Here is a 15,409-nt window from a genome sequence, read left to right as displayed (position 1 = left end):
CAGTGGCTTATCTCCACTTTGTGGCACATCTATCTGTATTATTACAGAAGCATTTTTTTTCCAAATAATTAAAACTAATTTCGACGCATCTCTATCTGTTCTGTCAGTCTCTGTCTCCTGTGATCAGTCGCCGTATGTTTTCCTCACATAAACAGACTGTTGACCAGATGATGTCAGTGTCTGTCTGTTGCTTCATTTACCTTCCTATCACTCTGTCTGTCTGTCACTCCGTCTGTCTGTCTGTCTGTCTGTCTGTCTGTCTCTCTGTCTCTCTGTCTGTCTGTCTGTCTGTCTGTCTGTCTCTCTGTCTCTCTGTCTGGGGAGTCTCACAGTCAGTGCTGCTGGATAGTCAGCGGTGCGCACACAAAAACAGACACCCGTCATCAGCAAAAGCCTTGAGGCTATGCAAGCGAGACGCAACCGAGCGGAATCCATCCATACATCTACATTCAGGTCAGCATCTGTGTGTGTGTGTGTCTGTGTGTGTGTGTCTGTGTGTGTGTGTCTGTGTCTGTGTGTGCGTGGGCCAGTGTCACAACAATGCTTCCAATCTACAGCAAGGCCGTCCTCTCTCCCCTTAATATTGCTTCTCTTCTAAACCAACAAACCAGGATTAAAGTGTTCAGATTTTTCATTTCAAAATGTCAAATTTTGATCCCAACCTTATGTAGGATGGTATAAAGTGAACAGAAGTGAATTCCAAGGCATAATAGAATACTTTTTCATACATTTTATGCCTTTGTTGAAATCATGACAGCACCTGCAAGTTCAAAATTGAAAATAAAGTGGTGCAGGAATTAGTCCTAAGACCCTGAAGCAAGTTAGCATTTTAGCACTTCTGGGTTCCTTTCGTCTCCCAGTTAAGTGTTTTTTGAATGTGCTTGTTGTTAGATCCCTGAAATAAGGTCTGTGGTTAACACAAAAACTAGATATATGTCAATAATTACCCCACTATTGAATGTTCGAAGCTTTTGTGTCATGAAAACGTGACTGAAAAAAACGACTCAACATCATCACACCAAACATTATCCGCCTTTAACTTAGCGGTGATGATGCGCAGCAATGATGTGCTTTGTTTTCTAATTCAAAAATCATAAAAGTAGGATATTATCCTGCGCAACAAGATGTGTGTCTATCTTAGAGGTGTGTTTTCTACAGTTCTTATTTTCTGCAATATTTCGAAAATCCAGTGGAAAAATCACATCGTCTTTTGTCGAATGGACCCGTTGAGTTGCTTACTTCCAGGTATGCCTACAAATATACATCATTACTGCACCACTCTATTGTAATGCATTTTTTCTACTCCTGTATTTCTCCATAGAAACAATAACAGAGTAATATGAGTGGAAGAGCCAGAGAGATGCTGCATGTAGCAAAAACATAATGAGGTTCATTATCGAGTTGTTGAAACGCTATCCCATCACAATAACAACAACAGAACACCATCTGGCAGTAGACCAACAATATTGGTGCTCATTTCATATATTATATAACAGAACAAGTCAATTATAACCATATTTTAATAGCTCACTGTTAAATGTGTGTGTGTGTGTGTGTGTGTGTTCATGGCTATCTGTCAGTGTGACTGCTGTCTCTGCATGCGTCAATCTCGAGAAAAAAAAATCCAGTGACAAAATCTATCACCTTAACATCTCAGGGAGTGTTGTTATCCTGTTACAAATGGCTCCTAGAGCGGCTGCCGTGTCAGCGCTGAGAAACGCCACACGCCGTGGCATACAGGCGCTGCTGTGTGAACAGGCACGGAAGCCCCTCTTCCATTTTTACATCGCTGCATGGCTTTGGCAATGCCATTAAAAGGGAAAATCCACTGGAAAACAAGGAATATGAAATATGATGCTGCCCTTGGAAAGTGTTTTTGGTTTGACATATTGCTACGACAAGATAACACTATATATATATAAAAATGAATATTCACTAGATTCTAAAAACTCACAAAGAGATATTGTGATGTCCACAAACTACTAGTGCTGTCTATGTTGTGAAAAAGTGCTTATTAATTGTGTGTGGTTGCCCTTGTGCACATTATAATAAATAGTATAACTCAAATAGTATATTCATAGAATGTTTTATTTTCTCATAATAGTTGAATAAAAATAAAGAAATAGGTAATACATAAAAAAGTAGGGCTCCTACAATGATAATTTAATCAAAGATGAATTATTTATTATTAATGCATTTTGCTGTGTGGCTGGCTTGGTACACATTATTCTAATATGGTATAACTCAATACATCAAATTTACAGAATATTTTATTTTTGTCTCACAAATAGTTAAATAAAAAGAGATATATATTATATATATATATATATATAGATATTTGTGATTAACTGATTAGAAGAAGATGGAGATTGCCATCGTAGATACGTTTTGCTCTAAAGATCCATTTCTGCTCACTTAAATGTAAAAATGTCATTCAAATATGCAATTTCATTTGGATTGTCCTTACTGTTGGACATTTCAATCATCTTATTATAATCTGGATCTCATTTCAACCACTTATTTCACAATCTTAATTTCTATATCCATTTAGCCATGATTTTGAATCCACCAATTCATCATGAGTAATTCTTAAACTCTATACAGTCAGACAGAAAGAACTGAGATTGTACACTTTTAATGAGTTATTTTATATTGATATACCAAGTAATTCATGACCCCCAGCCCTGATCAAATGAAACTGTAAGCTATGATAACACTGGTTACAGTATACAAAGGGACTCCGCAGACTATATGCAACACCACAGCATCAAATATGAATATCACAGACTGCCCCGAGATACGCACGCCTATTATTTCCAGCCGACATCCTACACCTGCTTTCCCTCCCTTCCTGTTCTTTGATGCCTCTCAACTCTCCCTCTTTATCACTTTCTCTTCCTCTGTCTCCCTTTACGCAGCCTAAGAGATGATTACCTCCACAAAGGCAGTGGAAATGAAAGGAGTGAGAGACAGAGCACAGAGAATAAGAAGAAAAAAGAAGAAGCTAGAGAACAGCGCGTTTATGTACAGCCAAAACAGTACATTAGGTCCAGGCTGGCAGCCGAAGGCGAGGTAACTGCAGCTAGCACCCCGCGACTGTCGCAGGTGCAGATCTGTGTTAGTGTGTGGGCGAGCAGAAAAATAAAGATATAGGTGCACAGATGTAAGTCTAACCCTGCCTGTCTCACGCATGCATGCACAGGGAGGACACAGACCATAGAAACAGAATAGGAGAGATTCCTATTTGAATGATTTGAATCAGAATAGAGTCGTGCAGTATTGGTACCAAAACCCAGAATTGAGTTAGCATTTTAGCCCTAGTCAAAGGTTTTTTAAACGTATTTTTTTGTAAGAAGCCTGAAATAAGGTCGAAGGTTACCACAAGCTTAAGAGATTTTCACGTTTTGTTCTGCGACATAAAATACGTCAGTAAATACAGAACTCGTGAATCTCTTCAGCTTCAATGTGTGAGTGACTTAATGAGACGACTAAACGCCTTTAGCTTTGCAGTTGTGATGCGACCCTGATGTAGTTTGTTAATAGCCTAATGTTAGCTTCACCCTTCAAAAATTATAAAATGGTGTTAATATGTGGAGATTATCCTGCTGAACCAAACGTGTTAAGTATCATAAACGTGTGTTGGCCAGCTAGCTAGCAAAGTTATGGTTCGGTACCAAATCATTAAAGACAGTTTTGATCAGCCAATAATCAAGAACAGTGGCTTCTCTTAAAGTATGATGGTATGTTTAATAAAATGTGAAAGAAAACTTTAATCTGTATAGTGCTGTGTCCACCAAAGTAACCACAGTTGCAGCCGGTTACGCCATCTTTGGTTGGTAGCCAAGATGGCCGCTGTTGAGGGTAGGAAGTGGCGTTCCACACTCAACTTTTTACTGTTATGCGGGCACCAGGAACTCATAGTACACAGAGTACAGAAGTATACAAATTGAGAAACAGCATAATTCTGTTTCAGTGATCGATGCAAAGTGATCAGCGCCATTTTCCTCTGAACTAGTTAAATGACCACGTCAAACAGTTTAATATCCGCTCTTATTCTATTTCTATCAGGCAGACTCTCACACACACAACTCTTCTCGTACGTTTCTCACAAATCCGTTTTTTCCTCACTTTACTTACTTTTCCCGTCTCTGTGTTTCTCGCTTTCAACCAACGCTGCACCGTCTCCCTCTTTCTCCCACTGAACATATGACCCCCTCACCACACACACACACACACACACACACACACACACACACACACACACACACACACACACACACACACACACACACCACACACACACACACACACACACACACACACACACACACACACACACACACACACACACACACACTCTTCACAGGAACAATCTGTCCCATTAATGTGAGGTCGCAGCAGACCATTTTTCCACTTATCAGCTCTCTGGATTTAAATAAAGCCCTATCACTGATACACTGTTGCCTAGAAACACAATAAGATGCATCAATAATAGGATTTACCCAGAAGCCTACAAGACCCCTTTAGATCTCAGCTGCCTTTCCCCCTTTGTGCGGCTTCAGATTTCCCTGCATCTGCTGCTTGTGTGCCGTCGTATTGTGCTCTAAAGAGATTTTTAATTTATTTTGTGTTTTTGTCCCTCGTTTATTATCTTATTTCCCAGGAGTCCAGGTTTCTTTTGTAGTTAAATTTGAACTCAATTCAATTTGATGCTTTTCCATTTAGTTTTTTTAACATGATACATTTGGCCAAACTGAAAACGTCATTCCCAGTGGTGACAGATGTGCTTTGTCTTGTTTTGCTTTTTAATCCAGTCAGCCCTACCTCAATTTATTTCTGGGATTTTTTTACTTTCTCTTTTGGTCTTAGCCGATGCTTGAGCTCCGGTGGCATTTAGAGGAAGTGCCCCCATGACCTCAGTTCCAAGGTGTGTCTTATGTAACGACAGCCCCTCTGGTAGTGAGGCATTTCCTGGCACCAGTGATAAAAGATGAATGCCTATTCTTAAAATGGTCAGAGAGCTTTTTTAAGAACTCTAAGGAAATTGAGGCGTTCAAGAGGACACAAGATGCCACGATAAGCCTGTCCTACATTATGATTATTTATACAGTATTATTGCTCAGATCTAATTGATTAAACCAGCAGAGATAGTAGTTAACTATTGCAGGTTTATTATATAAGTAAACTTTATTCATAGCCACTTATTAAGCAATTTTATCACAATTTCCCATCATTAAAAGACCATCATCGTTTTCATGAAAGTGCTCCTGCCTGTTTTATAAGACTTAATGAATACATTATGGAATATATTCACACTTCTCTGTCAGAGGTAATGAGATATAGGTTACCTATTAGCAGTAGAAGATAATCATCTGAGCGCCTCTGATATCTGCCTCTGTTCATTTTCTGCCCAGATACGGCAGTGGCGAATGGGAATGTGGCAGGGTGCCTGCTAAAATCTTGCAGGGTTTTTAATAGGAATGTATTTTCCCTCAGAGGATTTTGTGGGTATTCCCAGTGTAATCATGTGACCCTAACCAACCCTGTTAATATAAATTGTGGGAAAACCAACTGAGAATGCATTTTGTTGGTCTTTTCAGAATCAACAGATGGCTTATTATTGACCGTGATACTTCGTTACTATTACTAGTGCTCATGTTGTGTCTTCTGCTAATACTTCTACAATCAAAAAATGGTGTTAATACTACCATTATGACTATTACTCTGAGTTACAAATACTAATAGAGGTTTCACCTGGTACTTTTTAAGTTAAGCTAAACCACCACTTAAATCCTACAATAATCAATTGTGCAGTTCCCTCAGCTCTACAGAGTTTAAGTGTCTTTTAGTTAATTGTTTTGGTTTTCAGGAATTTGTTTGCCACGCTTATCAACCTTATTTTGATTTCAGCAAAAAAGGTCTGAAACATCGGCTGTGTGGTACCGAACAAGCATCAAACAGGAAACGTAAGAAGTTAGCAACTAGCTAGGGAACTTAGTAGAGCATTTAGCCACTAAAAAGACAGATATTTTCTTTATTAGGTGGTGGAGACCAACACAGAGGTTAAAGGAGAACATATTGGACTTACTGTATATTTGTCAGGGGTCATGAAACATAACTTTAAATAAATTATTATGTTTCTTCTTTGTGTCTGCAACTGTTTGCTAACACGCTAACCATACAGTGATCATATGTAAATTCTGTGTTTACAGCTTATTCCACAAGCCCTAAATGGTCCATAACATTTTTTTTGTATTTATTAAACATGAATTTGTACAACTTGAATACATGGTCTGGTGTACTACATTCCTATTACTGATGAATACTTTTTACAGTCAATAAACTATTATGACAAAAAAAACATTATCTAAGGTTTTTTGTAATCTGTTTGTATGAAATCAATCTTACCACAGTCAGCATGTTAAAACAAACTAGTGTGTGTTCAGCAGCTTTATAGGAACTGTGTGCTGTTGTCCTCTGATGAACTCCAGTCAGATCAACAGGAGTGTATATTCTCTTCCGTCTCGTCTGTGTGTTAATCCATCAGGTGAAAGTGAGTCAGTGGAGTCTCACCTTGACATACAGCTGCTGGAACTCCTCCAGGTTCAGGCGTCCAGTGGGACAGTCCTTCAGGAAACCCTTGTACCACTGCTTCAGCTCATGTTCATTAAACTCTGTGTTCTTCACCAGGTCCTCCATCACTTCAGGGGTCAGCTTGCTGTTCTGTTTCCCCATTTTGCCTGCGAAAAGGCCACACACATAAAAAACAAACAAACAGATTAGTTAATGATTATAAGCACCTTTCAGAATACAAAGAGGTACCTTTTTATAAAGTGATGAAACTAGAAGTGTGGATGGTGGAAGGAAGAGTGACTTATGAATGCTAAATACAGATTCCTAGAGAACTCTAAAAGTGCGAACCAAAGCTTTCATCTAAAAATAAGCTTTAAAATGGAGTGTAATATAATGAACAGGGACAGTCTCACATGATGGTTAGTTCAGTACTGTTATTTCTTCATGAGGAAAGGGTCAGTTCAAACACATACAACTTCTGTCTTCCTTTGATCCGCTGCTTGCCCTATTTTATTTTATTTCGTTAGCCTAATATTTACATAGCATGTTAAAATGAAATGTCACAAAATCGTTTTTAGCTACTTGTTTTTCAAGCCTTAAGCTTATTACTTTCCAAATGGAGAAAATCTCACTTCCAAATGAAACTCTTTGAATGTGGAAAGGGTCATAATGACATCATAAAATAGTTGGCTCTCTGTGACTTTTCAGAAAAACTGAAATGTGTTTTAGTGTTAATTGCCCCCTAATTCCCCCACTGCAGCTGCATCGGCACAGTGCTGATGCTGCCACTTCACCTCCTTGAGTACATTAACCAATCTGTAATGATCATAATTAGCAAAAGATGGTTCGAGTTTTGGGAAACATTTCTATTTCTCATTGCTTAGAGGATCGTTAGACCTCTTATGGGACAGACTGGTGGCAGCAGTGTGTGTGGTGTGCACAGAGGTGAGATGAGGTGAGGTGAGGTGAGGTGAGGAGACCCGGGCAAGCATCCAACAGTTGCTGCAGGCATATACTGAGGACATGCTGCATTGGTTTTTGCAAAGCATCATTTAAGGATGCTTGTTTGAATCGACCATGTTTTTAAAGCATGATATAGGTTTTTAGATTGATTTTGTACCTTCAAGGTTGTAAATAGTTTCATTTGTGTTACAATACGCCAAGGAAAGAAACTATGCCAACACCTAAAGCTCACCTGGGACTAATATTGCATCACTTTTATGCCTTTTTTGACTGCCAATGTTACATTATTGCTGCATGAGGTTATGTGCAATGACTGTTTTCAATACTTTCCCAGTGGTGATTTAAAAAAAAGCAGCAACATACAAACCGCACCATTTATATGGCAAGGAATAACTTAATAGACTAAAAATGAAACATCTACAAGTTTAGTGATTTTTCTTTTTCAGGGCTTTATGGTGTCACAGGGTGAATTAACCACATTTCCACAGAAAATAGATCTACACTAGATGTCAAAGAAAGAACTCACCACCAAGGTAGTTTTCCAAAATGGTCCCTTCTCAGAACAACAAAAATAGAGTTCAGTAAGACAGCGTCATACAAATAAAGAAGTAAGGTCAGAAAGAATGAAAACCAGCAGTTGGATTTGGAAGTGAGGATATCAATATAAAATGTCAAGTGAACTTTGCACATTGATACGCAACAGAAAATATATTTATTTGAGGTGGTTATCAGTTTGCCGGCAGGATTTCCGAAAAAACTACAGATCCAAATGTAATGAAAGGGTGGAAGGGTGCGGCATGGAACAACCAATCAAATGTTGAGCCAAATCGTGGCAAATACACGCACTGATTTTCACTGGAACAGCCTAAACGGAATTCTTCGCTCACTGATTGCCCTTTTATTTTGTCATTAATTAGATAAAACGTGCTATACCACTCGTATAGAGCTTTAAAAGGACAGTTTGACATTTTGGCAAACACCCTTATTTGCTTTCTTGATGAAAGTTAGATGAGAGGATCGATGGCGCTCTCCTCGGAGAGTCAAGATCAATCTTCTCATCTAACTCTTGGCCGCAACCCAAATAAGCTTATTTCCCCAAAATGCAAAACTATTTGTTTAGGCTTCTATCTGTGTTTGTTTTATTGTGATGAAGAGATGTGTGTGTAGTTTTCATACAGGCATCAATATACACAGGGGTCAGACTATTTTTGGGAAGTTGTGGAATGGAGGAATGAGGTAGTTCAGTGTGTGTGTGTGCGTGTGTGTGTGTGTGTGTGTGTGTGTGTGTGTGTGCGTGCGTGTGTGTGTGTGTGTGTGTGTGTGTGTGTGTGTGTGTGTGTGTGTGTGTGTGTGTGGGCTATTATGTGATCTCATTTAGTTAGCTGCGTTGTTGACAAAGAAGCGGAACAGTACAGAGACTGCCCCATCGATCAGAAAAGTTGTCCTTTGTGAATTGAGAAAAAATGAAAATAAACAATTTTTTCATTTCACAAAGAGTCCTTAGAACCTTTCCAAGCAGCTCAGACAGTCCCTGAACCACCATTTGGAAACCATTTGTCTAAGACAGATAGATTTTCTTTGCCCTGAGGCTGAAATCCAATTTTAAAAACTGCTTTGAGCCAGGCTTGACCCAGGTTCACCAAGGACTCATAATGAACAAAGCGGAAATTCACCTTATGACTGGTCATGCTTCCATACTGCATGTACACTAAAAGGCTCAATACAAAAAAAGTGATTAATTTCTTAGGAATTAAACCACTGCAGATAAGACAATAGCTACATTGTTCTTATGTTAATAAGGCATGTACTTATTGGATAACGGTGAATAGAAAACGCTATTCAATCAGGGAAACAATGCAACAATCATTTAAAAAAATAATCCTAATTAAAAGTAATAGCTTAAGGGGGATGCAACCTAAAAATCACTGACAAACACACACACACACACACACACACACACACACGCACACACACACACACACACACACACACACACACACACACACACACACACACACGCACGTATTGATGAATTATTAAGGGATATGCAGCATTTTCGGTCACCTGCATTTGTGTGAAGCAAGGACCTTAATACAGGACAATAATAATGAGCTTTGAGCTTAAAAAGCCTTAATTTCAAAATGGACGCTTGACATAAAAAACACTTGTCGAAACACATTTGCCACGAATTATGGGTAATTTATTTAGGTGAGAGACACTTTGGCACATAAAGCCACAGGACCATTATATCCCCGACTTTTCCCCTACGTGTGCAGCCCTCTCTGGACCAATATGCAGTCTAATAACATGCTGCGTGTGAGGAGATAATTCTCTGTAAAGTAGCTACGGCACAGTAGTATGAGCACAAAAGTGTTCAGATAAAAACCTTGCACCTCTCAAATAGAAGCTTTTTGGCAGCAAAGAAATCAGCCGTGTGTTAATGTGACCTGCAGAGCAGCCTAAGTGCATTCAGATGCCTCTGAAAAAGAAAGGAGAGGAAGTTGGACAATTCCCTCCTCCATAACTGACCCTGTGTGTGTTTCAGTGTGGAAAACAAAAAAAGTGGTGTTCTGAAATGTTTCAACAGTAACTAAAATGATTCAGCAGCATAACTGTTCGTCTAGAGTTCAGAATATGTCTCTTTGATATGTGAAAATGATGCGAACACATCAATTGAAGGACAGAAACATTGGCATGCCCTTGCATAAGTGTTTGTCATTTGAGTAAATGTTTTATTTCTTGGTAGAATTGACAATTTTCTCTTCGGTTCAACATGATTTAATAAGAAACATTTATGATACTAACACCATTTATGGTAGATTTTTGGGACGAAGAATGCCATCACTAGAAGTAACAAGCTAATGCTAGGCTATAAACGAACTTCATCACAGTAGGCTGACTGCTGGCGAATGACTCATGCTAAGCTAAAGGGAGCTAATGTTAGGCGTAATGTGTCCTAGTGGAATTTAGTCAATTGTTAGCAACTCCTGTTTTTATGACACACAGAAGCTTTAGACAATAATCACTGGGGTAATCACTGACGTAAATGATGTCGTAGAACAAAACGTGAACATCTCTTCAGCTTGTGTTAACCACAGATCTTATTACAGGCATCCAATGAAAAGACGTTAAAATGCTAACTCATATCTCGGTTTAAGGACTCATTCCTGCACCTCTCTAGTTTCCCAGTTTTCCAGAAAATATTTTGTTACTCCAGTGAGTGCAACACAAATATCCCAAAAAAGAATTTGATAATGGAATAATTAGAATGATCCTGAAGCATGAAACAGTATGCTACCCAGTGTTCAGCTTCTGTCCCAAGGGTTAACAACCACGCACTGACTAGAGAATTGTAAATTAGAATATCAGACCTGCAGCAATACTAATTACCATGCAGTTATGGGTTGAACTTTCCTGTCTGAATATGTCAACTCTTTTCTCTGTGCGTAGCGATCAGAAACATCCTGCTACATGAAAAGTCCCTAAGTGCTGCAGTGAAAGTGAGGAGGCAGCGCAGCCTGACAGCAAGTTGCCAACACTGTTCTGTTACAACACAGGCTGCCAGACAGGGTGGGCTGAGCCTGGGCACTGCAGCTTCACAGGGAGACAGGTGTGTCCCCCGAGAGATGTGCACTGCCATAACGTACCTGTGTGGATGTGTGTGCACGTCCGTTTGTACCTAAACAGCAGGTATGTGAATGAATGCACGTATACAATTGTTCATAGTATGTAAGGGTATTTGTGTGCAACCTACGGAAATCATCATTAAGTATTAATCTAAAGTAGTGCATTTGAAGGCATCACAAGCATATCACCAGCATATTGTCAGCATACACAACTTCGAAAAGCATCCGGGGAATTATTACGATGAAAGATGCAAAACGATATGTTCATTCACTTCTAATATGCACACAATATGCACAAAGTTGCATGCACCATAATGCACTCATCTTTTCTCATGCATGCAATAAGCAGCAGAGCAGATCCTGCATCTGTATAATGTCTGGTGGCCCAGCTTTACGTCACCATCCATGATATTTCTTTCCATATCATACAATAAACTGCTATTATGATAAGATGCGATTACTTTACTTCTTGCACAATAATTTATCTCCAGTGTTTATTTAGGATGTACCAGAAAGAAAACTAACACTTAAATAAATCACAATTTTTTTTAATACCGCCCACTTAGCTCTGCTTATATAAAACCTGCAACTGCACAACCTTTAAAGTGACGCAAGTGGCAACATGGTATGGCGGAGCACTTTCACAACATCATCTTCCTACGCCTTTTACTTTGTAAAGACTTTCATTTTGTGACGGTCCTCACAGATCTGAGTTGTGTGACGGTCAGTTTGGCCCAAAGAGAATACACATTTTTGTGCAGGTTCGCAAGGTACCAGGAATTTATGATCAAATCTGTCTTCCATATCAGACCGTTGTCTAATTGTCCATTTTCAGAGCTATGCGAGAGCCTCTCTCATTTTTCTTTTGAACATGCATCAACCTTGTACTGAAATAGAAGAAGGAATGGAATGAAAAACATCTTTAAATGTTTGATAACTGAACAAATATTCCCCCTTAGCAACTGCTTGACAATCAACAGCCTGCAAATGTGATAATGATGAAATCCCCTCTATATATCCAGGTACAAATTCTTTAGCAGTAAAAGATGTACAAGCATAAGCTGCGTAAATCACAGTTAAAAGGATAAATGCTAGGAAAGTGATGTGAAAAAAATCATGATATTTGATGGATTCAGAGGCATGACACTTTTTAGCACAAAACACTGAACACACCTACCTCCCCCCCTGTTAGCTCTTAATTCTATGCTTGGATGGGAATGGTTTGCACCAGTTACTCACTTCTACAAGGGGGGAAAAAGCAAGCAGCAAGCTACATAATCAGCAGATGTCAGTGCTTCATTTTAGCTAAAAAAAAACAAAAAGAGTCTGGGACGAGACACTTGGTTAGGCTGCAGAGCAATGCAGAGCAGAGCAACACACCTGAGTCATTACCCTTTGTCTTCTAGCCCACTGGGAGACACAATGACAATAAATCATAGCTGTATCTGCAGACAGGTGTGGACTGACACATTTTACAGTCCTGTTACAACCAGACCTGCCCCCGTGCCGGGCGGATGGCTAATATATATCTGTTCCTTCACCAGCATTTACAAACAGGGGATGACCTTGAGATGCAGGCAGAGCCCCAGCCAAGAGAAGCAACATTAGATAGGAATAATGCAGTTAGAGGGTTTGATCCAGGCAAATCTGGGAGATTTCTGTGTAATCCTGCTGCCTTTATTGTCTAGAAATGTGTGTTGCGTATGTGAATGAATGTGTGTTTGTGTGTGTAGGAGAGGTGGGGGCACAACAAGCATACAGTAGAGGCTGGTGGATGAGTTTTGGTCATCATGCATGCATTGATTTGCAAAAAAGTGGCTTCATTGTGAGGATGATGTGGGCTAAATGACATACCACACCCCCACCTGCACACACACACACACACACACACACACACACACACACACACACACACACACACACACACACACACACACACACACACACACACACACACACACACACACACACACACACACACACCACACACACACACACACACACACACACACACACACACACACACACACACACACACACACACACACACACACACACACACACACCCTCTTGCAACATCAGCACCAGTGCCAAACTACATCAGAATCACACCACGTCGTGCCAAGCACATCCCACGCAAAAGTCACAATTTTAGTCGACAGAATTCCCACAGTCTGCATGTATTGCATAAATCAGACGTCACCAATCCAAATTTACCCCAGTCTTTACACTTTAGTTGTTGAATCTAAATCTTGGTGTGAATGTGTGTATGATTAGTTACTAGTTAGTCACCCGAGCAAGAGATAACCATGTGTATCCAATGCAGACAAGATTTACGTGCAAAACGTGCATATGGCAATATATAAAAGGCTGAATTGATTTTTGATGTGTCGTTATTGTAATTTGCGTATTTTTAGTCCTCTAATTACCCATAAATTAGCCTAAAGGGTGACGCACTGCAGGTTGAAACATGCATGTCAATGTGCAAGAATATGTTTATATTTTCTTCAAGCACAGAAAGAGTTTTAGTTTAATATCCAACCTACCTTGAGAGAGTGCCGAGTCAACGGGAGAAGTCTGGTCTGATGTCTGGAGTGGTCCAAGAAACCTGCGAGGACGGGAAAAAAGAAGCGATTCAAAAGATCTGAAACTGCTCTTCTGTCGAGCCACTAGTAGCTTTATAATGTTGTCGAGCGTTTTGTTTAATTCTATGGAGCTTTTGTGGGAGAAAAGTCAGCCTCGACTGAAAGTAAGCGGTGCGGGTCCGTAGGATGATGTTGCTAAACACACACTGGTGCTGATGTACTGAGAGGAGGAGACCGATACAGAGAGAGAGAGGGAGGGGAGTGCATCTCTGTCTCTTTCGCTCCCTGTGTTTGGTTGAGTAGTAGCCAAAGACTGTATGGCAATAGCATGATGTCGCAAACAATAAGTTAAAAATAAAGGCAGCAGGAATAACAAATACAAATAGCCTACTAGTGTTCATATTCGACACTTATATTTAACTATTTGTTAACTGATTTTACTGCACATTCCAGCAATATATAAACTTTTTCTAATTTATTTAACCTGAGACAATACAAGAAGGCTATGTTAGCTAGCTAAACCATTAACGTAAAGGGAGTCCTTCTTTGTTCAGCGGCAGCAGTTTGCCGCCACATAGAGGACACCGGGGAAACGTCAGGCCCAGAAACTAACGATGGCTACAACAGGTCACTTGGCTAGGTATGTTGAGCTCTATTATAGATTTATTTAGAAGGTAAGTAACTTAAAAATATATATGTTAAGTAAAATATATTACTAGCTTAAAATATAAGCGACTATAAGTTAATATCCGAAATTACAAATTACGTTATTGAGTTTAAAAGGTTTGCTTATGCTAACATTAGCTGAATATGATTTGTTTTAGGTTATCAAACTTTAAATGGCGAATTAGTGGCTTAAGTTATGGAAATTGTTTGGTTCAAAATATAATTCATACATTTCTTAAAATACTGTTGTTTTTTCAGTCATTTTGTACACTTGTTCTTGCTGGCTCAAATCTAGCATATAGGCTAGATAACTAAAGGAACATCTTACACCTTTATCTAAAGGTTAGCATTAGCTGGCCATAGTAACATTGGTGAAACATATCAGTCCACACTGCGTTAACACTGCAATTTATTTTTCTTAAGAGAAAGCTTTGTATTATTATTTTGTTATGATATCCTTTATTGCTTGATATATCAAAAATAGCTCAACAAATCTCACACTGTAAAGTACTGACTAGACTAGAATATTTAAAAATATATAATTGTGTATAGTGTATGCTGACAGAAACACAGTCATGGCTCACAGGGACATTTTATTGAAACATCTATCATCTATGTGATAAGAAACACCTGTGCTTTTTTTCTATCGAGTTTCTATCAAGTCAACACGTTTGATTTTTAAATGGCCTAATGTGTGTAACAAAGATAGCATTGTCAAAAACGGATTCCCAGTGTTATAGTAGAGAAGCAACAGAGCAGTGACAGTGCCACAGTGCCATCTCTGTATTCTGCACAGTGAATCAGAATCATGCTGTGTAACAATCTGCTGCGGTATAGGAAATCCACTGACTGCATATTATGTTGTTGTGGTTTGCCTGGGATTACTTGAACATAGGCTATTATGGTAATACAGACAAATAATGGACTACAGTACAGGCTGAAGATTACAACACCATCATTAACCAGCCTATTTTGAATCACTAGATTCAGCCGTGG

The 15,409-nt window shown here is 39.2% G+C and overlaps 1 protein-coding gene across 1 annotated transcript in view; it reads right to left on the bottom strand.

Annotated features, from left to right (window-relative positions):
* Window positions 1-13,968, bottom strand: part of vsnl1a (visinin-like 1a) — a 34,838-nt gene extending 20,870 nt beyond the window's left edge. Inside the window, exons 1-2 of the mRNA XM_034150744.1 lie at window positions 13,709-13,968; window positions 6,574-6,740 (exon numbers count right to left, since the gene is read on the bottom strand). Of these exons, the coding sequence (XP_034006635.1) occupies window positions 6,574-6,735 (162 nt within the window). The 5' untranslated portion in view covers window positions 6,736-6,740; window positions 13,709-13,968. The remainder of the gene's footprint in view (window positions 1-6,573; window positions 6,741-13,708) is intronic.
* Window positions 13,969-15,409: the final 1,441 nt, after the last annotated feature.

The sequence above is a fragment of the Trematomus bernacchii genome, unplaced genomic scaffold (assembly GCF_902827165.1).
Source record: "Trematomus bernacchii unplaced genomic scaffold, fTreBer1.1, whole genome shotgun sequence".
Taxonomy (NCBI): domain Eukaryota; kingdom Metazoa; phylum Chordata; class Actinopteri; order Perciformes; family Nototheniidae; genus Trematomus; species Trematomus bernacchii.
The sequence above is the reverse complement of the archived record's forward strand: the minus strand, read 5'-3'. Positions and strand labels throughout refer to the sequence as shown.